Raw genomic sequence first — 24,320 nt, forward strand, 5'->3', positions numbered from 1 at the left:
TGAATGTAGGGATCATATCACATCATAAGCCATATAAATAGTTATTGACTCCTTCAAAGTTAATGAGGCAGTTTGTGACCAATGGTTGCATATTAAAAAAAAAAAATGGTAAGCAGGCCATGTTACAGAAGGATCACAGGGATCAATAACCACTCCAATAGCCAAGTCTATCCTCAAACATGGACAGAATGGAAAGTAAATAAAGGTGGATCATCCACCCAAGGAATCTCAAGATCATGTCAGCTTACTCTATCTTCCTGATTTTGTCCCGAAGATTCATCTCCCTTGCCCCATCGACTAGCAAACACATAGAAAATAAATATATTAAAATTCTACTATTAATTGAACCAAGCATGATTTGGCAGCAAAAATAATAAGAAGAATTTAAAAGCAGGTTGTTTAAAACCCGCCTATTCCACTCTACTTTTATTCATCATTGAAAAGGAAGAGCATTTCTTCAGCCTACCTATCTGTCAGGCATGAGCTGGCAAGTTACTCATCCCTTCACCGCAGCATTAAGGCAGGTGGTATCATGGCCACCTCATAGACAAAAGATTCACAGAGATTATAACTTGTCCAAGGTTATATTCCTAGAAAGATGTAGACCTAGACCTGAATCCCAAATCCGTCTGAGTCCAAAGTCTGTGGGAAACAATTTGGTGATTCCTCAAAAGGTTAAAGAGAATAATCAGATGACCCAGCAATTGCATTCCTAGATATAAAAGAACTGAAAGGAATTCAAACAAATTCTTGTGCAGAAATGCTCATAGCAGCATTATTCAAAATAGCCAAAAAGCAGAAACAAGCCCAATGCACATCAACATGGATAAACAAAATGTGACAAATTCGCACAATGGAATATGATTCAGTCATAAAAAGGAATAAAGTCCTAATACAGGCTACAGCATGGATGAGCCTTGAAAATAAAATGCTCCATGAAAGGAGCCAGACACAGATGGATGATCCCATTTATAAGAAATATCCAGAAAAGGTAAACCCATAGAGACAGAATGCAAGACTGCTGTTTGCCAGGGGCAGGGAAGTGACTATTTAGGGACATAGGGTTTTTTCTGAGGGTGATATAAGGGTCTTACTAAAGAAGTAATGGTTGCCTACCATGGCGAATATATTATATGCCACTGAATCGTAGGCTTTAATACTCTATGTGAATTTTCAACTCAATTTCCAAAAAAAAAAAAAAAACCTCCGAGAGTCGAAAAGTATAGAGGACAATTTCACAAGTTCTCTATTCGACTCTATCCTCTGCAGATGAGGAAATCGAGCCCATGGGTCTGTCGAACCTCGAGTTATACAGCAAAAGGCGAAGTTCTGTTGGTGCAGTTGGAATTAAAACTGAGCCCTCGGTCAATTAATTTCACGGAGCTGGACACCCCAGCTCCCAAGGGACCCTGGAAGAAGAGGGAGAAAATATTGAGGAAAATATATCCTCCTCAAGCATAAATGAGGGTATATCAACTCCTGCATCTCTGGCTCAGAGCTAAGGTTCCTGGGAAGTCTTCCTCTAACCCCACCACAGGGGGGACATGCCTTCTGTTCCTATATGAAGATGAGCCATAGAGGACTCAGCATCATGGAAAACCCTTGGCTCCCCACAGCAGAGTCATGTACACGTTCAGGAGGCGTCCATTCCATTTGCTTCTGCTTGAGGGGAAGCGAATAATCTCAATTAACAATCTGATTACTTCTCTAATTTCCAGAGCTCATTCATTACTGAAGCCACACTGTCTCCAGAGAAGGACCTTAAGTAACAAGGGTTTTAACACGCTTATACTGACAATTTACTTAGCCTGGGCTCCAGTTGGGACCAGGTGACTGAAGCAATCAGGGTTATTTTATCCATTATTTTGCTAACATTATCAAAATCCTATAATACCCAAGGCCCTAAAATGACATTTTCTTCTCCTTTGCTATTTGTACATGTGATAGGGAGAAAATTATGCTTGATGGACATGTTTAAGATACATAAATTCTTGAATAGATTCTTTCCTACTTGCTCTGATCACAGATCTCTTTCCACTGAACAAATTTAGCATCGGAATGAGGAGAAGTTGTGAGGCTGGGGGTTCATTCTCTCTTTTCCTGGCTCGGCTTTCCAAAGCATGTGGTTTTTATGTTCTTTCTTTGCATGCATGAGAGTGCCTGTGAAGATGTGGTGTGTATGCCTATGCATGTGTATAATGAATATTCTTCTCTGTTAAAAGCTACAGTGAAATTGATAATTATGACATGGTGAGATCCAGCTCTTCAAAGAGTTTGTAGTGTTTCAGTATTCTCTCAACATTTCTATAGCTCGTAACTAAAACTCCAAGTCTTCTAGGACTAGTCTTAACTAGTCTTAATAACCAGTTATTAAGTCAACAACCTAGAAGTCACTCTTCATTTTTCTCTCTTTCCAACTCAACAGCCCTGTCTGTCTATGATACCTGCAGCGTGCGCTCGCCGCCTCCACTGTCTCCCTCTCAGCCCAAGGCGTCATTCTCTCAACTGGACTAATGGAAACCACCTCCCAAACATTTTCTTCCTTTAATTCTGTGCCCCAGTCTCTGTTCTCCACATCACATCAGGATGGGGTTTTTTTTTTTTTTTTTTTTTTTTGGTAACAGGTTTATTGAGTTATGATTCATGTGCCACATAATTCACCCACTTAATGTATACGACTCAATGGCATTTAGTATATTCACAAAGTTGTGTGACCATCACCACAGTAAACTTTAGAATATTTTGGTCACCTTGGAAAAAAACCCTGTACCTTTTAGTCATCATCCTCCATCTTCCCACTCCTGCAGGCCTCTCTGTCTCTCTCTTTTGCCTGTTCCAGACATTTCATATAAATGGAGCCATATAACATGTAGTCTTTTGTGACTGGCTTCTTTCACTTTGCAAACCTTTTCATGGTTCATCCATGTTGTGGCATATATCAGTATCTTGTTCCTTTTATGGCCAAATAATATGCCATCATGGATATACCACATTTTTCTGATGCAATTGTCCATTGACAAGCATTTAGGCTGTTGCTGTTCCTTGGTGGTATATTCCTAGAAGTAGAATAGCTCTGTTTTATGGTAACTCTATGATTAACTTTTTGAGGAATTGCCAGACTGCCCTCCAAAGCTGTTGCGCTATTTCCACTCTCACTAGCAATGTACAGGGTTGCAATTTGTTGACCTCTTCATGCTTATCAACACTTGTTACAATCTGCCTTTTTTAGTATAGCCATAGGAGTGAGTGTGAAGTGGTATTTCATTGTGGTTTTAATTTATACCTCCCTGATGATGAATGTGTTCATGAATATCCATCCCTTGCTCATTTTTTAATTGGGTTGTATTCTTATTACTGAGTTTTAATATGCTTTTTAAATATATTCCAGATACAAGTTTCCTATCAGATATGATATGCAAATATTTTCTCCCATTCTATATGCTGTCTTTTCATTTTTTGGTAGTGTCCTTTGAAACCCAAAGTTTTCAGTTTTGATGAGGTCTAATGCGTGTATTTTTTTCCTTTGTTGCTTATGCTTTTGGTATCATATCTAAGAATTAATTGCAAAATTCAATGTCACAAAAGTTTACCCCTATCTTTTCTCCCAAAAGTTTAATGATTTCTCCTCTTATATTTAAGTCTTGTATCTATTTTGAGTGAATTTTGCATATAGTGTGAGGTAGGGGTCTAACTTCATTATTTTGCATGTGGCTCATCTAGTTGTCATCTCAACACCATCTTTTGAAAATGCTATTCTTTCCCATTGAAAGATCTTGGCATCCTTATCAAAAATCAACCAACCATAGATGGATATGTTTATATCTGGACTCTCAATTCTATTCCATTAATCTATATGTCCACAATGGCTTTTTATTTTTTTTTTTAAGATTTTTTTTATTTATTTGACAGAGAACGAGAACGAGAAAGGACAGAGCACAAGTAGGTGGAGTAGCATGCAGAGGGAGTGGGAGAAACAGGCTCCCTACTGAGCAGAGAGCCTGAAATGGGGCTTGATCCAGGATCTTGAGATCATGATCTGAGTCAAGGGCAGACTCTTAACAGATTGAGCCACTCAGGCACCCCACTTTCTAAAAGTAGAAATCATCTTATTCATCTCTCAGTAAAATGGCTCAACCCCTAGTACAAGTCACTCTCTATCCTAAGGGTTTTTACCTGGTGGCACAGATTTCCATGGGGGCCCTTGGATAATATTCAGGGATGCCATGACTTTAAGATGAGAAAAATTACAGCTTTACTTTCATTAACTTCTACCTCAAATTTAGCATGTTCTTTCATTATAAATGTGGGCAACAATCTAGGATAGTATCAATGACCCTTCTGACTCTGTTAGCAATGAAAATCTCATGTATTTATATGTAAGACTATGACTGATACCAATATCTCAAAATATCATTTACATTAATCCTACTTTAAAATTAAAGAGGCATATTAGAACTGTTGCACTTGATCTGGATAAGAATGTACTAATAAAGAAGCACACATATTCTATCATGAATTTGATTTTTATATCCTGATAACTGTATCTCAATGTAACCAGTTTTCTTATCATCCAGTGTTTTTACATTATGCATTGATAAATACTCTCAAAAGGGAGTAACAGTATCCACTAGACTGCCCAAGGAGTCCTCAGCACAAAACTGTTAAAGAAACCTGCTTTTCCCATTACCAGTTTTATCTTCTTCCCAGCACTGATCATCAACTGAAATTATCTTATTTATTCATTTGTCAATATGTTTATTATCCGTCTTCCTCTGACACTAGGGTTGGTAAGTGCGTAGAGTTTAAAATAGCGCCTGGCACACAATAACCATTCAATAAATATTTATTAAGTTAATTACCAAGTCATCAGGCATTTTCTAAACAAGAGCTAAACCATCAGCTTAATAAAAATAAAAACCACTGGTACCAAGTTAGTGATGTATAATTCATACTGAAAATAATTTCACATTCATATCATCCAACTTAATAAATGCCAATATAGTCTATGTCCCATACTAGATGCTTTATGTGGAGTATTCATTTACTGTTCTCAGTACTAAGAAGCAGAAATTATTAGGACCCATATTGACAGTTGTGGATATTAAGTCTTAGAGAGGTTAATTTCTTCCCAAGGGCACACAGCTACTAAATGACAGCATGAGAATTTGTAAACAGGTCTACCTGCCTCCAGAGCATCAGTCTTTAACTACAACAAAACAAAAAATGGGAATTCCAAAGAAAAAGAGAAATATTTTTCTTATTGTTCAATTGAAAAAGCTGAGATCCGGTGAAGTTAAGAAATATGCTCTGGGACATAGAGTTCAGCAGAGATTTCCAGTAAAAAATTCTTTCCACCGTCCTGTTTATGAGCCACAGCAGGAAAACCCCTTAGCAAAACTAGCAGAACTGGGTGCTAACAGATTGCCTGAATGAAAGGATGAATTTTTAAAAAGGTTGGCTTTGCAAGCACAATTAATACTAGCAGCTACCAACCAAAGTCTGTTCTTTCCTTTCCTGGGGTCCAGCTTGCTTCTCTAAATATTAGGACTCGGCCTCATTCAGGACATTAAGCACTTCATTAAGCTGAAATCCAAGTTAATTTGATTGCACAATTACAAACTGTCCCTGGCTGGAGATTGTCTCATTTGTCAGGTGGCAAGGGGGCAGCATGGCCTGATGGCATGCTGGATCTGCATTTTATCCCCAGCTTGAGGTCTCGGCATTTTCTGATTTTGACCTCATCAAGCCTTACAGTGGGGAAGTTAAACTGGAGCAGGGAGACACATGTTCTTCTTACCAAAGCTGCCCAGGGTACCTGGAGGCCCATCCATTGGGTCTGCAAAGGAACAGGGCACAGGAAGAGTCCTGATCACCTAGAAATGGCAGCAAATGGGCTCCAACCAAAGGTCTGTTGTGCCCTGGGCAGCTCACTTGCATGCGGAATGTGCATCCAGGTGGCCTGTGCCCAGCTTTACTTTACCAACTGTAGGCTCACCTGTTTAGTTATTCAGCTTGCATGCACACGGGGATGGATAAATCCTATTGTTTTCAACAGTGATTTTGCTGACACTAACAGACCCCAGAAACACTAGATTTTGTGAATTAGCATTTCCCTCTCCTCTGCTATTCATGTATGTGCTCAAAGGACCCAGGAGAGATCCCTCCTCTAGCCAGCATGGTTCCCTCACTGACTCTGGTATAAAGATGCTGACCCTGCCAGGAGAGAAATCCGGCCTTGGCCCTCTGTTTCTGATGATGTAACCTTTAAGTCTTTGGGATGCTATGCCTGACTCAGTCTTTGCCTGAGTGTCTTGCATCAGCCAGAGAGTAATGCTGTGATTGGCAGATGGGGAGGAGTGATTAACCACACCAGAAAGTCTACCAATGTGATATATGGTAGGGGCTTTGGGTCACATGATATTTGTCAACTTCCAAAAAGATTAGAGCCTGAGGTCAGTCTATGGACAGTCACCTAAGTTTGTGTGTGGAGGCCCGGAAAAACCTATGAACACCTGGCTCGGTGAGCTTCCTCCACAGGCAAGATTCCCTGCGTGTTGTCACACTTGGATGCTGGAAAGTAACACTCCCTGTGACTCCATAGGCAGAGAACAATGGGAGCTCCGTGTTTGGTACTTTGTTGGCTCGGCCCTCTGGACCTCTTCCCCTGGCTGCGTTTAATCTGTATCCTTTCCCTGAAGGAAGCCGTCTTCGAGCATGAGTGTTGTGGTCCTTCTAGTGAATTATCAAAGCTGAGGTGGTTTGGGGAGTTCTTCAAACCCGCAGTTGGTGTCAGAAGTAAGGGTGGTCTTGTGGACTGTTCACCCTATCCCCTCCTTCCATATTATCTAAATCCTACCTGTGCCTGAACCCATCTTCCCTGAAGGTGCCCTAAATTACTACAGCTCAGAAAGTGTGCTCTCTTCTGGACTCAAAGCAAGCACTACTTAGACCACTTTCTCAGGAAACTTGTAGTAAGATACGGATTTTTACATCAAGAGCCAGTACAGACATACATCGACACAGTATACACAGCTCTATGGAGATAACTGAGACAAATTTTCATCAAATCACTGACCTTTTGGAGCAGTATTTTCACCAAAGGCTGTTCAATCTCATCCTTTAGAAGTGCTCATTTTGACCCACTCTACCGCCTTCCCAAACCATTAATGAGTTGAGAGCTGCACTTTTAAGGAGCTCAGGTCTTACGCACCCCCTTGATAATGAACCACATCACTGCTTTGCAAACTCTTGTTTTGTTTCCTAATTTTAATGTGTTTACATCTTGTCTCTCTAAAGACCTGATTAAAAGCTTCAAAACAAACCTCAAAAGGACAACAGAAATATCTAAATTTGGGGGGCTGCCTTCACGCTGGGCACGGTACTCACAGCCTTTTACAGACACCATCTGATTGCTTGCACCCACGGCTGCAAGGTAGGGATTTGCTGTCCCTCATCACCATATTCACCCCATTTCACACACACACAAAAAGACCATACAGTTTGGAAAGGTTAAGTGGGTTGCCCAAGGGCAAGGACTATGAAGTGATAGAGCAGGATAAGCCCAGAATTCTGCTTCTAGCTCTTAGGCAGCGCTGTCCTTCCTTTCCATCCATTCCCATTCCAGGCCAGAGCCCCCTAGAGACCTCTCTGCCCACCATAGTCAAGGCAGCAACAACACACATGAATACACAAAACTGGCCAAGCAACTCGGGGTAGAAGAAGCTGGCGAATGTTTCCTCCAGTGGGCACTGTTTTCAAGCGAGGGTCATGGACCCTCTGCCCCTACACAGCGCTGCCAGGCCTGCCTGTCACGGTTCCCCTCACTCCTCTCAGGGGAGTCTCCTTCTTCCGGAACGCCAGTCACCCCTGACTGCTTCCCCCCACCCTACACCAATTAAACTGTCACAGTTGGCTGGCTTGGAGACAGGTGCAGGCAGGAAGAGCTCTGAAAGAAGCAGGGAATTCAGGAGAGATGGGGCTTCTCTCCGGAAGCTGCTCTTTGGTTTTCTGTCAAACTGGTCTGCAGACTGGTCGGATGAGCCCACGGAGGGCCCCAGAGACTCTGCAGCCACAGGTGAGAGATGCGGCTTTCTGGAGAAGTGGCAGCTGCCTGCATCTGTTCGGGGCACCCCAGAGGTGCCCAGGTCCTGGTGCTCCAGAGCAGTGTCTCAGATGGAATGATTTTGGCTGGGGGTTGTTTGCATCCTGAATCACAAGCCAGGAAGGAAATTTTCCTCTAAATACAGGTGCTAACCCCCAGTGTGTAAGAGAAGCAGAGAACAAAGAGTGCTTTGGCTCTGCCCTGTAGCCCCGGCTCACCTTACACACTGCTTTCAGTGTTGCCCAGGATTAAAGCAATGGCCAGGAAGCCTAGGGCCTTCCTTCCCTGGTTTCATTAGCACTGCCCCTCTGTTTTCAAGATTTCAAATGCAGTGAGGGAAAGGGGTCTGACTGCTGGAGATGAGAAAACACACTATGGAGAGTCTCACGCTTGGACGTGTTTGATATGCCAGGAGAGGAGGGTTCCCAATCAGTCTCTGCTTAACCTTCGGGTAGGAGGACTGCCCTCTCTCTGTTACATGATCTTCATGGCAGAAGAAACAGTAGTGCTTGAGCCAATGAACTCATCGTACAGAGCAAGAATCTTTAGCTTGGGGTCCCTGGACCAACTTTAGGGTCTCGGGCAAGCAAAATTCCTACAGCATTCATCAAATTTCAAAGGGGTGCTTGCCCCACAAGAGAACCATCACCATGGCACACGGTAATCTATACACATTACTTTCTCTAATTGCACTTGCGGTAGGTACCAACTCTTACTCATTCCTCCTCTAAGCATATGCACATGAGTGCACAGGGACACACAGCCACCAAATGCCCCCTCCTTGTCTACTCCCCAGCCTCAGCAAGTACCTGATAACAGATTGTGCTCCAAGGCACTGACAGGCTATAGGGCTGCCTGAAGCATATCTCAATTATTACCGCAGCTCCTACAGACCTTGACTTAGCATTCTTGTTCATGCTGTTATGAAGAGGGCAAAATCCTTATGCACCCCCCCCTTCCTCCTGATGCTAGATAAAAGCATGTGCAGGTAGATGCTTGGCATCCATGTCCTTCATCTTTCTTTACATATGGTCCCTCCAGTTCTCTCTAAGGCATCAAGATCAACTGTGTCTCAAACTAGGCCATGGGTTCATCTTTGGGTGGGAGGTAGAGGGTAGGCAGAGAGAGATAGAGTTGAAAAGACCAGCTCTCAAAGGAAGATACAGGGGCTCTCTGCCTGGGCATAAATAGGAATATGGATCGAAAATCTTTAAGAAGGACATGTGCCTTACAGTAGATTCCAAAATATAATTGGTAGTCCCTGGACTCCGCCCTACATTTTTCGTCCTGAGAGTATCATGATAAGTGAAAGACAGTATGAATATTTTCCATTTGAAAACCAGATTGATGAAGCAGTTCTACTGGAATTGGGGTTATCATAAGGGAACAGCCATCTTTTTTGTAGTTCTGAAAACATCTGAGCTCTATATTCCAGCAGAGTCTAACAACACTACCTTAACATTAGCTGCCAAGTTTCTGTGTAAAAAACAAAATATGAGGGGATGAAAATGTAGCTCAGACTTGGGACCATGTGTAGGAAGAAAGGTCCAGAGATGCTTCTGATTTTGTTTTTGAAGCGGCCATAGCATAAGAATTTTATCAGTAAATGTTGAATTGACTGCTCAGCAAATTGCAAACTTTAAGGTTGATAAAAAAAAAATACAGCCAAGATTTATCTGTGCTAATCCATCCTTTTATACCTGCATATGCTAGAAATTAAACCACTTTCATATTATGTGTCCATTTAGACAAGTCAGTCAGAAGATAGTGTCTAATAGTTATCAACACACATGCTTCGTATAATCAACTCCATTTTGGTCAAGTTAATACACCAGCAGAACAGACAGATTTGGGCCTCTTTTCTTATAAAGAATCTGACAATTTAAGGGGGTTGTGTTCACTTCCATTTATGTCCTGGAAAATACACTCTTGTGACTTAGCAACCATGTTTAAAAAGCTCTTGCAGTTCTTAAACAAACAGAGTGTATGTTTATGAGGTCCTAACGACGTTATTTTCAGGGATGACGTCGAGATCATGATATGCAGCTGTAGGGATTTACAGTAAATTGTGGGTGATTTATTGCTGTGACATACAGTATTTGCCTAGAGAAGAGTGGACACTTATACCTAAGCAGCATCTGCAAGTGTGTTAGATAGGAAATAAGCCAGAGCACCTGGAGACCAAGGACTCCTCACTTTTGAAAGTGAAGGGACCCTTTCTAGGGGATGGAGAATCAAGAGTTAAGAAGATTTTTCTGGCACTCCGAGAGCAGAGCTAATTCAAGACCAGAAAGAGAGACAGTTTAGAATAAAGATTGAAAACGGGAGGCCCAAATCTGGCCTGCAGAAGTGTTTTGTTTGGCCTGCAGAGTACTTTAAAAGATCTGGAGCCGTGGGCAGGATTTTAAAACTGGAGATTCAACACAAAGCCTGGTTTCCTCTCCTCTCTCTGAAACACAGGAAGATTGGGCCACACGAGCCTGCGCTCTGCTTGGGGACAATCAGCCAGAGCTGGGAAACCACTTCAGGAGAGGCTTGAGCTCTCACCTCAGCTCAGTCCTCACCAGATCTGCTTCCCTCATTCCTATAACATCTCCTCACCCTACCCCACTCGGTCCCATCTCTTGGAGCTTACAAACCTTGCTGTAGGGAATGTTATTTTTCACTGTGGAGCTCTCAGCAAACAGATCTCCTAAACTGGCAAGGCTCATTTTCAGATAGGAGGATGGACAAAGCACATATTTCTCTCTAAAACTCATCACAAGATTATTAGGTTTTCTGAACAAAAACTGGACATATCTACAGGTGCCATTTTTTTTAAGGATGGGCTGCTGGAGTTCATATTTCTCAAAGCCAAGTCAAAAGACATGGTTTGAAATGGAATGTTTATTTTTAATTTCCTCATCTGAAACAATTAGATGACACTAAGATGGATGGGATATTAGACCTCTGTCTCTGAGCTTGTTTTGTTATCTGTGAAAATTTCCAGATGGATGGGGCTGACAGGAAGGGAGGAATCAGGGCCAACTTTCCAACAGGCCATGGCAGGCACAGTGCCTACAGCCCACCAGACTTCCAGTGACCTACAAAAATGCCTTAATTTTCCTTTCTTTAAAATCAGAAGAAAAAAAAAACAATAAATACATAATAATGAATCCAGCCTGGATTATATTCATCTTTATATGAATGCAGTCACAAAGTGTAACTTTTAATATGCTGTACAGAGAAAGGGGCCCAAGAAAGCACCCATGAAAGTCATCATGTGACCCTACAGGCAAACCCCGGTCACCAGCCAAATGTGCCGTGACCACTTCATCAGTAACAGCACCTTCCATGGCCATAACTTTCTTCCCCACTATGTCCCTGGATGCTTAGCATGTGGCAAGTTCACAAAGAGGGCCCCTGAAACTACACCCTGACCTTGCTCTCAGAAAGGTGGAGTGGATGCCTTTCAGTCAGCCACTTCTGGAAATTTCCAAAGAGAAGTTTCCAAAGATTTTCATCACTTGCAATTGGAGAACAGGTATTACTGCCACCAGGGACAGTTTGCTTGTCTGGTTCTGTTATGCCACCCTTGCAGCACTCTCAATCCTTTATTTCAGGGGCTCATGGCAAGGCGGGGCTTTGCCGGACTCACCACATACCGAAAATAAAAGTCAGAGAACATAGTGCAGGCCATGAGAGGCCCCTCTGTGGGTTCTCAGAATCAAGGGGAGACGGAGTTTTTACCTCCTCAACTCAAAACCTCCCCAAAATCAAAACACTTACAAGACCCAGCTGTCCTCTTGGACCTTCTGCAATGCTCATAGTAGAGAGTGATGACACACTTCCTGGGGAGATCTCAATTGTTACCTTGATTTGGTACCTCATTTCTCCTGTCCTTTTGCTATATTTATGCCCATTTTCCCTCTATTTGCTATATGATGGCTAGACTTTCTGGCCCTTGTAAAAATATATATAATTTAAAAGTCTTAATGGAAAAGATCTAGTCTTACACGTAGTATTTTCAATCCTCCATACCTAGCAAATTTCTTTCCTGCATTCAATACTTAATAGGGATCTCTTACCTGACGATATCTTTAAAGGCATAGGTTCATGGCTCTCAGCTTCATCTCTGTTGTTACGATGAGACTAGTGGCTAACCAACTCATGCTATGCTCTCTCATCAATCGAGAGTTGGGACAAGAATGTCCCCTACACAAATACACATACACACACACACACACATTCCCTTCTCCCGAATTCTACGAATAGTGACATGTGCATCGAAAAGCCCCAAGGGCATCTTTGCTGCAAGAAATTCTATTTTTAAACCACAAATGACTCATCACTGACCAGGGTCTCCCCAAAGCTACAATTTGTCAGACTGTCAGGAAGAAGGACGAATAAAAGCAAAGACAGAGGTCACATCTCCATTCTCGTCTGCAACCCAGAAGACCTATCATAAAGCTGTAATAGTCTACACCAAACCTCAGCACAATCATGGTTGTGTGAAGCATGAGCTTTGCCCTTGTGTTTGGATTAAACTGTTTTGAGCGCTAACCTTTCTCTCCAGCTGGCTCCTACTCTGATCCCTTGGCAGTTCTGTGTGCACTTCTGCCTGTGACTTTACGTAGAGGACCAGTGCTGTGCAACAGGGACAAGATCCAGCCCTCATGCACTATAAACACATGCTCATTGCAGAAGACATAAACAATCAACTGAACCTACAAGGGAATGCATGTTTTTCATTTTCCCTAAAACAATCATTCTTTTTAAAAGAAGCAAGAGGGCTGAAACAGTGTCAGATAATCCAAAGTTTTCCTTTGAAATTCTGAAGAGTGTTGAGAAGAGAAGAAATAATTCATTCTAATTTTGGAGAGAAGAGTAAATACAGATTTATAGACATAGTCATCAGATAGTGTTTTCACAGTGAAACAAATGGAGCCATTGGGCAAAATGTCCTCAAAAGTCATGCATAACAAATTCCAGGGAAAAAAAATCTAAACAAGCCAAACCAATGCATTCAGGCTTGCTAATAACCTTCCACAACACAGTTGAACACTTACCTCCCCCTCCAAAATAGTACAACAAGAAAAAAAAAAAAAAAAGGAAAGGCTCATAAAATCAAGGAATTCAGGGTCTCTTGCCAAGGAGATTGAATCCCAAGTGCCTACCTCTCATTATCTTTGTTCTTTTCTATGACCCTAAAGTTGCCCCCATGATGACAGCCTGAAACTCCCAGAATAGGTGTAAGAATCACTATTTGCTTTGCTATTCAATGGATAATATTTGTCATCACATCTTAGTTTATTTAGTATTTGGTAGGAAGAACCCCAAGGGATCAAGGAGAAAGGGGCCTGGACTAGAGAAAATTGCTCTGGTTCTAGGTCAGCCCCTGGCTACGTGGGTGCCCTTGAGTATATCCCTCAACTTCATGGGGCAGGAGAGGAGGTTGAGGCACAGGGGATAGTGGCACCAGGTGGACTCGAAAGTCTCTGCAAATTCTAACATGTCATTCTCTCAAGTTACCTTTTGGAGCTAGGCCCTGGAAGGTCTAGCTCTGTCTTCCTTCCCATTCCTAAGAGTCTCTGATTTTTTCCAAGGAAAGACCAAAGATGACCAGGTCCTTGATGTTTCCAGATGCCAACGGATGTGATACCTATGTATCACCCAGGCAATGAGAAGTAAGCCAGGAAGCTGAGCCCGCCTTACCCAGATGGAAGGGAGATGGATGAAGAGGAGTTACCCTCTGGGCATATCCTCCACCTGTCTTCTCTCTTGATTAAAAAAAAAAAATTGGCATTTTGGAAAGCTAGATGAAATAGAACAGTTGAGTCAGAGAATCCAGTGTTGCCATTAAAGGTTAAATTCTGCAAGGGGACAAAGACTTCCCATTGGGAGGTATTTACAGACTCTTTGCCCTGAAGGTCTGTTCCCCTCCTCCATCCCTCTGTGGGCCCAGTGCCTCCACCATCTGACATTCCATTCTCTAAACAGCTGCTGGCTCTCCTGTTGTGCTCCCTTCACAGATGTGCAATGCTGTTCTGAACATCCTGCCCTTGAACTTTCCCTACCCATAATTTTCCAAACCAAAGCCTCGCAATAAAAATGTCAGTGAGGGATAGAGAAAATTAGGGTGGAGCATGTAAAAGAGGGAAAAAAGAATAAGGAGATGCTTTGCACACACAGTGACTTGTGTTGACTTCCTCAACAAAGGTTAAAAGCATACAGTGACTCCTCGACAAAGACATCACGGCAGAGAACGGCAGGGAATTTCCCAGCATGCCACCTAGAAAGCCCACGTTCCATGAAGGAGCTGGGCACAGGGTAAGGTGGTGAGCTCCCTTCTCCATGCCATGGGCTACCCGACTGTTCTTACTGCCAGGCAGGGGGCGAGCTCATGGTGGAAGTGAGAATGGCCTTCATAGTACTTTTTTTTACAGTTTATATCATGTTACCGTGGAGGTGACAACGCCATCCTCACAGCTAGGCCAGGTGTCTGCTACCAAGCTGCCACTTGGGAGGCACTAGGTCAACACCTGTGCATACAGCCAGGAAGAACGGGACCAACCGGAGGAGGAGGTCAGGTATCTTACCCTGGTCCAGAGACCTCCACAGAAAGCTCTTGGGAACCAAATTCTCCTAAAGTCCATTGCTTCATTGGTACTAACTTTCTAGGCACACAGTGCAAAGCTGTAACAAGTTAATGAAATTCTGCAGCTCTCTCAGAGACAAAAGAACCTGTGTCATGGAGTAGTAGGGCTTCTCTCATTACCTACTGTAGTGTGCCAAACAACAGCCACAGAGGACGAGGTGAGCATGGTGGGAGGAAGCCAAGGGGCTTTCTACTGGGAAAGAACCCCTTCATTGGGAGAAGCCCTTGAAAACAACCAGCTTTCCTGTTCTTTGCAACCTTGACCCTATTCCATCACCAAATGCTGCCACTACCCTGAGATAAAAGAGAAGAGAGTCTTATTACACCATAACTTAGGAAGAAACGCACCAAGACCTAAACAGACGGCAGACACGACATGACCCATCCCACAAGTCTTGTGTCCTAGGGAGGAAGCTGTGCTAGGACCCCCGTTGGCACTGCTGACTTGCAGACGTGGCCCCAAAGATAGGAAATGGGAAGACGGAGAACGAATTGAAAACAGGACAGAGGAGTCAGCTAAGGAGGCTCAGCTACTCCTCGTTCTTGCAACTCCTCACTCGACCCACGGAGGCACTTCCACCATCGGGAATTACACCTCGAGACACTTGGGAGAGAGATCCCTTTAGACGTGTTGGGCTCGAGTCCTGGCTCCCTGACCGATGAGCTACCTGGTTTGGGGGTTTGGGACAAATGCGGCATGTTCGGGAAGGTAGAGCACTCATCCGATCAGGTTGTTGGGAGAACTCAGGGAGGTCCTGTGTGGTGTGCATCACGAGGTGCTCAGCACAGTCTCCGATCAGGGAACAGTTCTCCCAGCCACCTGCCCCATCTCTTCCTTTTTTGAGAAGGATTTCTAGACTGGGGGACTCCAGGCCCGCCTGTGTGAACACTCACTGGGTACAGTAGCTGGTGACTGGCCGGTTCCGCGACGGCTCTGGGTATCCCCATCACATCAACGGTACCACTTTTATTTTTGGAGACTATGAAAACCATCAGGTCGATTTCTATTGCGATCTTAAAGATAATCTCCCTTAACCATACCTAACCCCAAGCAATTTTACTGTGTGGTGGAAAATCTTCAGTGTGAGACGTCTTAAATGAGCGAATGAACACAAGATGAATGAGCCCGTGAATGCAAACGTAAAACGTTAAATGGATGTTAAAGACCAAGGGAGGGCCATTTTCACATCATAATGCCAGCATTGCCCTGGAACCCAGCCCTTGGATTAGATGCTTTCCAAAATTTGCACTGCTCTTCCCTCTTCCTTCCTAATGTCCATATCCCCCAAAGCAGCCTTGCTGATACGAGAAGCCAAGAGCAAAGACCGGTGAAATCAGCAGGTGCCCCCACTGTGTGCCAGCAATTTTGGAGCTGATAAAGTCATTAAGGAAAATTTTAACAATGTATAACCTTTCAGCTTTACTCTGCTAACAGCGGGTAGCCTCCCTTGCAGAGACGTGCGCCTGCACTGAAGTAACCAGTGAGCAGGACTTGACCTTCATTTTCAGTATGCGCAATATTAAATATTCATAATCCACGTAACTGTAGCATAAGAAGTAGCTGAGTTTAAACACGAATCAAAGGAATAAATATCTCCCCAAAGGTGAGTCATCCTTTCCAAGAATGCCCCTGGAAAAAATGCAAATATCCAGGGCCCGGAACCCCTGTCTCTTCCAACTTTCTCTTGAAATTCTAGAAGCAGCAGGAACTGCTGCATTATGCAATCCACGAATCCTGCCCTCACACTGACATCGTTGGGTCTTTTTTTTTTTTATTATTTTTTTCTTATCTATTAGAGAAGAATTACTGTACCTATGTCAAAGAGAGGAAACAGACAGGGATGGAACCAGCCATGGTGACATTATCACCCACAGGGTGTCTGGGGTGCTTTTGACTCGGTTGTACAATTTTTTAAAAGTCTTTGCTTCACGGAGTATTCAGAGTGTGTGGGAGGAAAGGGTCAGCGGAGATCAAGAGACATCAGAATTAGGAGCTGGAGTGGCATATGCCTTAAATTGGACAGAACACCTTTAAAAAGAATGAGAAAGAAGAGTTCTTTTGGGCAGTACCTGCCTTGTGTGGCTAATTTAATATCTTCTGAGGGATAGGATTATTGTGTTTGGAGGGCTTAAATCTTCTCCGTGTCTGGAAGGAACTGACACTTGTGCCTATCCAAAGTCTTGGTAGAAGAGCTCCTCTGCTTGGCTGCTTCTAGAGAGTCTACCGCTGGGATGATGAAGCATAATTTTAACACAGTTTAACGTAATTCTCTTTGGCTTTCAACTCCAGGAGCTCGGAGCCACAATCTGTCTTAGCTAGATAGCAATCACTTGAGGCTGCACAAGTGATTCTTCTGTGGTGATCACTCCAGGAAAATTAAGACCCAAAGAAGCTCTCCTCAAATCCTTGAATGAAAAAAAAAGAGCTGCTCCGGGACCTATCTTGGCCTAAGGATGGGAAACGAAAGATGCTTAGGGGAGGCTGTCTTTGGAAATGACTTACCCACTACCTCTTGAGAGTGAACTAAGTTCTGAAAGGTTAACAAGATCAGAGAGCCACCAATTATGACATTTATCTGGACTGCCTTCCCCACCTGCTGCCACATGAAAGTGGAATGACCAGCCACCCCACCTGCCGGCCCATTCATACAACCCCAATAGGCCTGTCTGACACTGAGCCAGCAGGGCGGACCACCAGAGCCTGTTTTGTATATTAATCTGCCTTCCTTGCCCTCTTCAAGGGGCTGGGTGCAGACACCCCCATATCTTGAACTTGTGCTGCTAGAACATTCCTCACCATTTTGGGGAGGCCAGCTCTGATTGAAATTCATGGAGATGAGCCACTTCACGACAATGTCCGCCCAACTGGGCTCATGCGAGGGAAAGCCTAGGGATTTGTTTATTTGATTGGTATATTTGAAGGGCTAAATGCTAACAGAAATTTGTCTGAAGAATACGAGGTTTTTCCAGGGTGGTAATATAGGATAACTTCCCAAGAGAAGTTTAAGGCCCTCTTTCCAAGTCCCCCACATAGCCTGCCAAACCACCAGTGTATATAAATCAATGAGAATTTAGGATGAAAAGATGAATTTTAAGAATTTACATTCAGCTTTCTTACACATTTTCCATTTGCTTCTTATATGTGGATAGAACTTTATTTTCTCTTAGTCTGCTTGATTACAATGTCTAATAGGTTTTTTGTTTGTTTTGTTTTTGTTTTTGTTTTTGTTTTTTATTCCTAGGAATCTGTGGACTTGCCATAAAGGTTACTTTACAGATTGTACTTCTGCCCCTTACTTCATGTGTGCATGCTTTGCAGGCTTTCCCCAGGAAGATGGAAGACTCCTTGGTTATTGGCTGTGCCGATCAGGTCACCCAAAGGACAGAACCTTGGGAGATGGCTATAACCAAACATACTAATGCAAATGAGAACCGGAAGGGCTGACATAAATAAACATCAAGTCTTCTTATAAATCAAGTCTCGTTATGCCAAACCACAGAGGTTAGTGACACAGAAGAAAGACTGAGGTTAGGGCAGTCCCCAGGGAAAATGGGGACAAGTTTGGTTCTAAGATTATTGGCATTTTTGCTGAAAAATTGCAGAATAGGACTAAACTGTCCATCTTTGGAATAGACTCTTTGTAAGTCCATAAAAGAAACCGGAACCAGAAAAGGGTCCCAATGCTGGCTTTCCCAAGACTGAGCAAAATCATAACTAAATCCGAAGGACCGGGGGGTGGCGCAGGGCATCCAGAGTAGGGGCCCTTTGCTTTGGGGAATTCCATTCCTTTCCATTCTCCTATATGGAGCTGTGAACACCAGAATCTACCGAACAAAAGTCTGCCTTTCAGTAGACACTGTAAAAAAGGACACAATTCAAATCCATCTAACAAGAGCATTTTATTTCTGAGAAATACAAAGGAGCAGAAAGGGAGGGGAAGGGTAAGAAGGTGCTGAGGCATCTCTCCTAACCGATCACCACACTCACCTCCATGTGAGGGTTTGCTCTGTCTGGGGCACACATACTACATGCCCAAACCCATTTCCTGAGCCTGGCATGGAAGTGGACAGGATATGCACCCCCTGACATGTGAGAACAGTCCTCACTCCTGGGAAGAGAATGGAGAAATAAGACCAGGGCTTTAGAAGATCTTTAGTTCAATCCAAATATGGTCCAGAATCATTTAGAGAAGATATTTAAAAGAAGCTTACCTTCAATGACATACCAGTTGGAGATGTCCAGGCTTAAACATCTCTTCTCTTTCTTGGCCAGGAAGAGCTAATGGAAGAGGCGTGTAGAATCTTGTCTCCTGGAGTACTTTGAAAGGACTCTCCCCCTGAGGCAGGTGAGGGCAGTCCAGCCTTGTGCATGGGGACGGGCTGAAGGACCTCTGATACTCTCAGACTTGGCTGATTCCCAGAGGCAAGTGATTAAAGGGATGTTTGCTTTATTTTCCCTGACATGGCATTTTGGCCTCAGCACCCAATTGCACAAAATCCTTTGGCTGGTGACCAGATGCCTCTGAGAAATTCAGAATTTAGGCGTGCATGAAATTACTACCATCCCGACACATAGAAAAGGAGCACTAAGCTCAGGACTCAGGCACACCAGGGTCCGTGCCAACAAGGACACAAAGCAGGTTCCTGGAATCAAACTCTAGTGAACAGTCATACCAAGGATAGAGTTCAGAGAGACAAAAACACTCTCACAGTGGACAACGCAGGCAAAGAGTTCAAGGTCACCGCCCAGTTGTCAAGTTCACGGTCACCACAGAAAGGCGCGTCAGACCAGCTTGGCTCCAGCTTCTCAGCCCCAAGCTTGCAACACAATCGTTGGAACAAATAAGGTACCCCGGGGTGAGACCTGCTGGAACCAGGGCAGAGCTGGCCACTGCCTAGCAGCTCTGCTCGGTGACCTCTTTTGACCCCTATGAAGCCTTAAACTCTGTCCTCAAGAACCGCCCCCACCTCCACCTCAGGTTCAGCCCAGAGTATCAGTTCACTGAGCTGGTACCCCAGGGCTCCACACAAATGTCCACTCTAGGAAATGCTAGATGGCCATGGGCCTTGACCTCTGGGAGTCATAAAGAACTCCTTCCTCCCATCTGTTACCTTCACAAGTCAAGAAGCACCAACGAGCAATGTTTCCACTGAATATTCTGCTTGATAGCTGCAAAGGACAGAGCCATGCTTCCTAATCCGATCCCCAACAAGATTAAAGCATGAGAAACCCTAATGAGAAGAGGACCTTACAACCATGGCAAGAATGGCTTGGACCCTCATTGGCTGGATACCTGTAACCCTCCCAGTGGTTGGACATTCCTACCAAAGCCCTCCTAGCTTCTTGACATCTTTAGTGCAAATATTTCAACAGGAAACAGGTATTTGAAAACAAATTAGACCCAGCAAAAAGACTTATCCTCAAATACATCTCCCTCCCTCTTACACCAGCAGAATCCGAGTAACCTTCCTGTGACAGCTTGTTTTCCCATTCAGAAAACCAGCAGAGTAGCTTTGCCTTCCTCTGACAGCCTTCCACCCTCAAAAGACTTGCAAATTTTGGTGTTAAAATAAATCAACTCATCGACGCAGAGGCTCATGATTGTTTTAGAAAAGAGGGCAAGACAACGCATTTGAATACTCACTTTGACGAATCTATGAAGTATATTACAAGGGCACCAATGCTGAGAGCAAAGACTAAGACAACCTGCAAAAGAAGAAGAAAATGCCATCACTTAAAGCCAACACCAGGAAGCTTCGTTCTGGGGGGCTTTGTCGGGGTGGGGGGTGTTGGACACAAGTGGAGAAGCAGATTTCCAACTGCTTTCTGGGGCCCTCTTGGGAATCTCAAGCCCTGGAGGCCCCCACAGGACGCCCTGATGCTGCCTCCACACCTTGCAGTGGGCAGCAACCTCTGTGCTGGCCAACAGGGGTCAGGGCAGACTCTTGTTTCTATGGTGCCGGGTCCCATCTTGCCCTGTTAGCAACAGGGTCCAGCTTCTCCGCAACTGAAGTCCGCACACTTCCAGTGAGGAAAGAGCAGGTAAGAATTCAGAGCGATACAACTGGTCGTTTTATGGGCATCCTAGACCCAGAAGAACTCAGACATGGGAATATCAATTTTTCCAAGTTCTGACAAGGATTTACAGACCACAAAGTTGACCCATTTTAAGTGCACAATTCGGTGACTTCAAGTAAACTGACCAAGGGATACAGCCATCACTGCAATGAAATGGCTTCAACCATTTTCATCAATCCCAGGAAGACCCCTCACACCCAGGAACAAGCTAAGCCCGCTCCCGCCCCCAGCCCTATGCAACCCCTGATTGACTGCTGGTCTCCAGACAAGAACCATCAATTTGAAAAGCACAAATTTGCTGCTTGTACAAATGTGTGTGTGTGTGTGTGTGTGTGCACATCCACGAGCGTGTAGTTACAACACTTCTCAAGTATTCTGGAAACGGGTTAGGTGCAGGGAGCCAAAGCCGCTAATACATTAGGCCAGCTACACGAGAAGACTTGTTCATCTTTACACTCTTCACTCAGAATTAATGCCTCTGATATAAAAGACAGTTTGGCATCTCCTCCAAAGGATACCTGTCACACTGACGTCCATCCGAAGCGTATGCGGCAGCTGACGCCGCCACCAACACTTCTGTCCCCGCTCTACGTTCTGGTTTGTTCATTTAGTCTTTCACAGAGGAGACCATCATGAAATGAGCTCAAAAACGGATGCTCAGAAATGAGCAAGACGTGCAGAGCCAACAATTAAGATTGAAAACAGAAAGCAAACACTACCGCTGCACACTGTGCCAACAAATACCTTTCCGACACACTAATATCCTAAAAGGACCACGCAGAAAGAAGTGTCAGTCTCTTCTCAGAGTATCTGCATATTGACATCCCTCTGGCATCGGCTGGTGGATAGAGATGAATCCCAATTTATGTAATGACTGCACAGCCAAGCTGTGTGTGCGTATGTGTGTGTGTGTGTGTGTGAGAGAGAGAGAGAGAGAGAGAGAGAGAGTCGAGGGGATCACACATGCATATCTGTACTGTGTGTGTGCATCAAACTGGCAGATAGGAAATGCAATCTGCCTACTGTACTCATTGAAAACATTGCAGAACCCCACGGAGCTACCGGGACAGACAGCAGACCACACAGTAAACACTGACAAACAGCAGAACACTGAGGAAGAAAGACGCAGCCTCATAGCACCTGACAAATCATCCTGATGAAAGAAAGTGGTAAAACAGTACATCACTGGGGCTTGTTTTATTCTTCCATTTTGTCTCAAAAACTAAACCGTGCTGCAGCTGAATCCAAGGTAACCCTGCAGTCTGCTGGCAAATCACCATCTATCCGGTGCTAATCCTCCTGGCAGGCTCACCCCAGGCTCTCCCCTCACGCTCATTCACTCCTTCATCCCTTTGCAAAGTCATACACACAAAAAAACACAAAAATATAAACAAGCCTCTTCTTTTCCCTCTATTATCTGAAGGAGGCAGCAAAACAAATAGCTTAAGATTAATTTTGATCTGTGTTGCTATTTACGAGACATAAGCACTGAAATCCTGGCCCCGACCTCATTCTCAAAATGCTGCAAAGAGAAGGGGCGTGGCCAGGGCACAGGGGAAGGACCTCTTCTTCATTCATAAACAGCTGACCCAAGACTAATCTCTGTCAGCTGGGCTCTGGGTGTGTGTGTGTGTGTGTGTGTGTGTGTGTGTGTGTAAGGATGCTGAGCTTTGGTCAGAGCTGACTCTACAGGCCAATGAGGGGATGGGAAGGGAGGGCAGGGATGCAGGGGCGAGGAGAGGAAAGAGGATAGAAGCCCTTGCAAATGGCATCACCATCATGAAATGAGCTCAAAATCTAAGCTCTCTTGCAATGGTGAGGATTTCCCAGCACTGGGGGGCCAGACGAAGTAGCTGACACTAATTTGTCCCAGCTGCCTTCACTTGGCCTCTCAGACAGGGAATAATGTGCAGCTTATTTAAGCAAATCAGCCAGTGACAGGAGGGGAGGACTCCTGCTAGCTTCTTAAGATGCAAACTCAAGTATCAGCATCTCTCTGATAGGATGAGGGAGGGAAGAAATTCAGGAGGGAAATGACCTCCAAGAACTGAAGACCTTGGTGAGAGAACCGATTCTTGGGTCCACATGTTCATCTGGAAGGCTGTCTCTTGAGGAGGTACAGGGCATCCAAACTGATCCACCCCCCACACCCTCCACCTCAAGGACTGAAATGATCAATGAGGAAAGGACCAGCTTCTCAAAATTAAGGCAACTGGGCATGTGGTTTTTAAACATGCTAAATGGCTCTTTATCATGTTGGGCTTGATTACATTGTCAACCTGGATCCAAGTACTGCAGAAAATGAATCAACCCCTTGGATTAGGCCGTGGAAATAGGAATCCAACAAAGATTCATCTTCTATAGGCCCTGACAAAGGATTAGCACTCTCTCTCTTCATCTCTTATCACTCTCTCTGATAAGCCCCCCCATTGTCTGAGAACTCTGCTCTACATATGAAAAAATTCAGTCTAGCTACACAGAACAGTCAGATTTTTAGCCTAAATGCTAACGGTTATGTTACAGAGCACCTCCAAATAATTATCTAAGTATTTATTTCACGAAATCTGCTAAGGCCCTAGGAAAAATAACAAAAGTCCACTTGAAGTCACGAAATAAATTTCTTTATGGAATAATCCTTACATAGTAATCCATGTCATGTTACACTACTACGCAACTAGCACTCAATGGTATGGCACAGGTATAGTCATTCTGTACTAAGGTACTAACTAGGTCAAGATATGAATGGGAAAAGAGGTTGAGATGGGCAGGAACAATATGTTCTTTCTTCTCAAAGTGTCCCTTCTTCCTACCTGTAATGGCTTCTAGAACATCCCTTCAGTAAGGGGGAAGTCTGCTGAGAGTTCTTCTATGTGCCTCGAAAGTCCCAGAGATAAAAGGCACTCTAGCCCAAGGGACATGTTAAGATGAGGCCAAGAAAAGCATAATAATATACCTGAGACACAGAAACACTAGCCCTCCAGCAGCTGAGTCACAGAAGGCTCCCTACAATAACCAAGCTCTTTACAAAGCACTGTCACAAACAAGACCTGGTACACACAGTCTGCCATGTGAGACGAGATGAGCATTCCCTCTCGGGGCACACACTGTGCTGACCTCCACCAGCGCCTTTCTAGCTTTTCACAGGCTGGGAGGTAGGGTCACCAAATCACCATGGGATGGCTACCTGGGAGGGCGCTAACTGCCATAGTCTTAGGTTGATTGAAAATACCCATATGCTACGCAGTGATACCAGGTACTGAGTGATATTTACAGAGTGCCAGATATCTAACAAAAGTGATTTGATAAATGTCATTGAAACAATGGTACTCTTGAGTTATCTGTTCCCAGAAATGCAAGATCAAACACGACATGTGTTTGCACAGAAGAATGCCAGGAACACAGACACAGACACACAGAGACACACAGTGCATCAAAAAAAAAAAAGTCTCTCCATAACATCTGGCATCAGGAGCCTGATGAATAAATGGAGAATGGAGAGGGTA

The 24,320-nt window shown here is 44.0% G+C and overlaps 1 protein-coding gene across 28 annotated transcripts in view; it reads right to left on the reverse strand.

Annotated features, from left to right (window-relative positions):
- Positions 1-24,320, reverse strand: part of KCNMA1 (potassium calcium-activated channel subfamily M alpha 1) — a 717,266-nt gene that overhangs the window by 337,784 nt on the left and 355,162 nt on the right. For 26 of the 28 annotated variants that reach the window (XR_013377873.1, XM_077895128.1, XM_077895127.1 and 23 more), the window contains exon 3: positions 20,384-20,445. Coding sequence is in view for 27 of the 28 variants with exons in the window: in XM_077895128.1 (XP_077751254.1) it covers positions 20,384-20,445 (62 nt within the window). In the remaining variant the exon portion in view is untranslated. Of the gene's footprint in view, positions 1-18,619; positions 18,848-18,950; positions 19,018-19,123; positions 19,149-20,383; positions 20,446-24,320 lie in introns of those variants that run through there. The other 2 variants (XM_077895151.1, XM_077895152.1) reach the window with 2 other exon arrangements.

Source organism: Canis aureus, chromosome 4 (assembly GCF_053574225.1).
Source record: "Canis aureus isolate CA01 chromosome 4, VMU_Caureus_v.1.0, whole genome shotgun sequence".
NCBI classification, from domain to species: domain Eukaryota; kingdom Metazoa; phylum Chordata; class Mammalia; order Carnivora; family Canidae; genus Canis; species Canis aureus.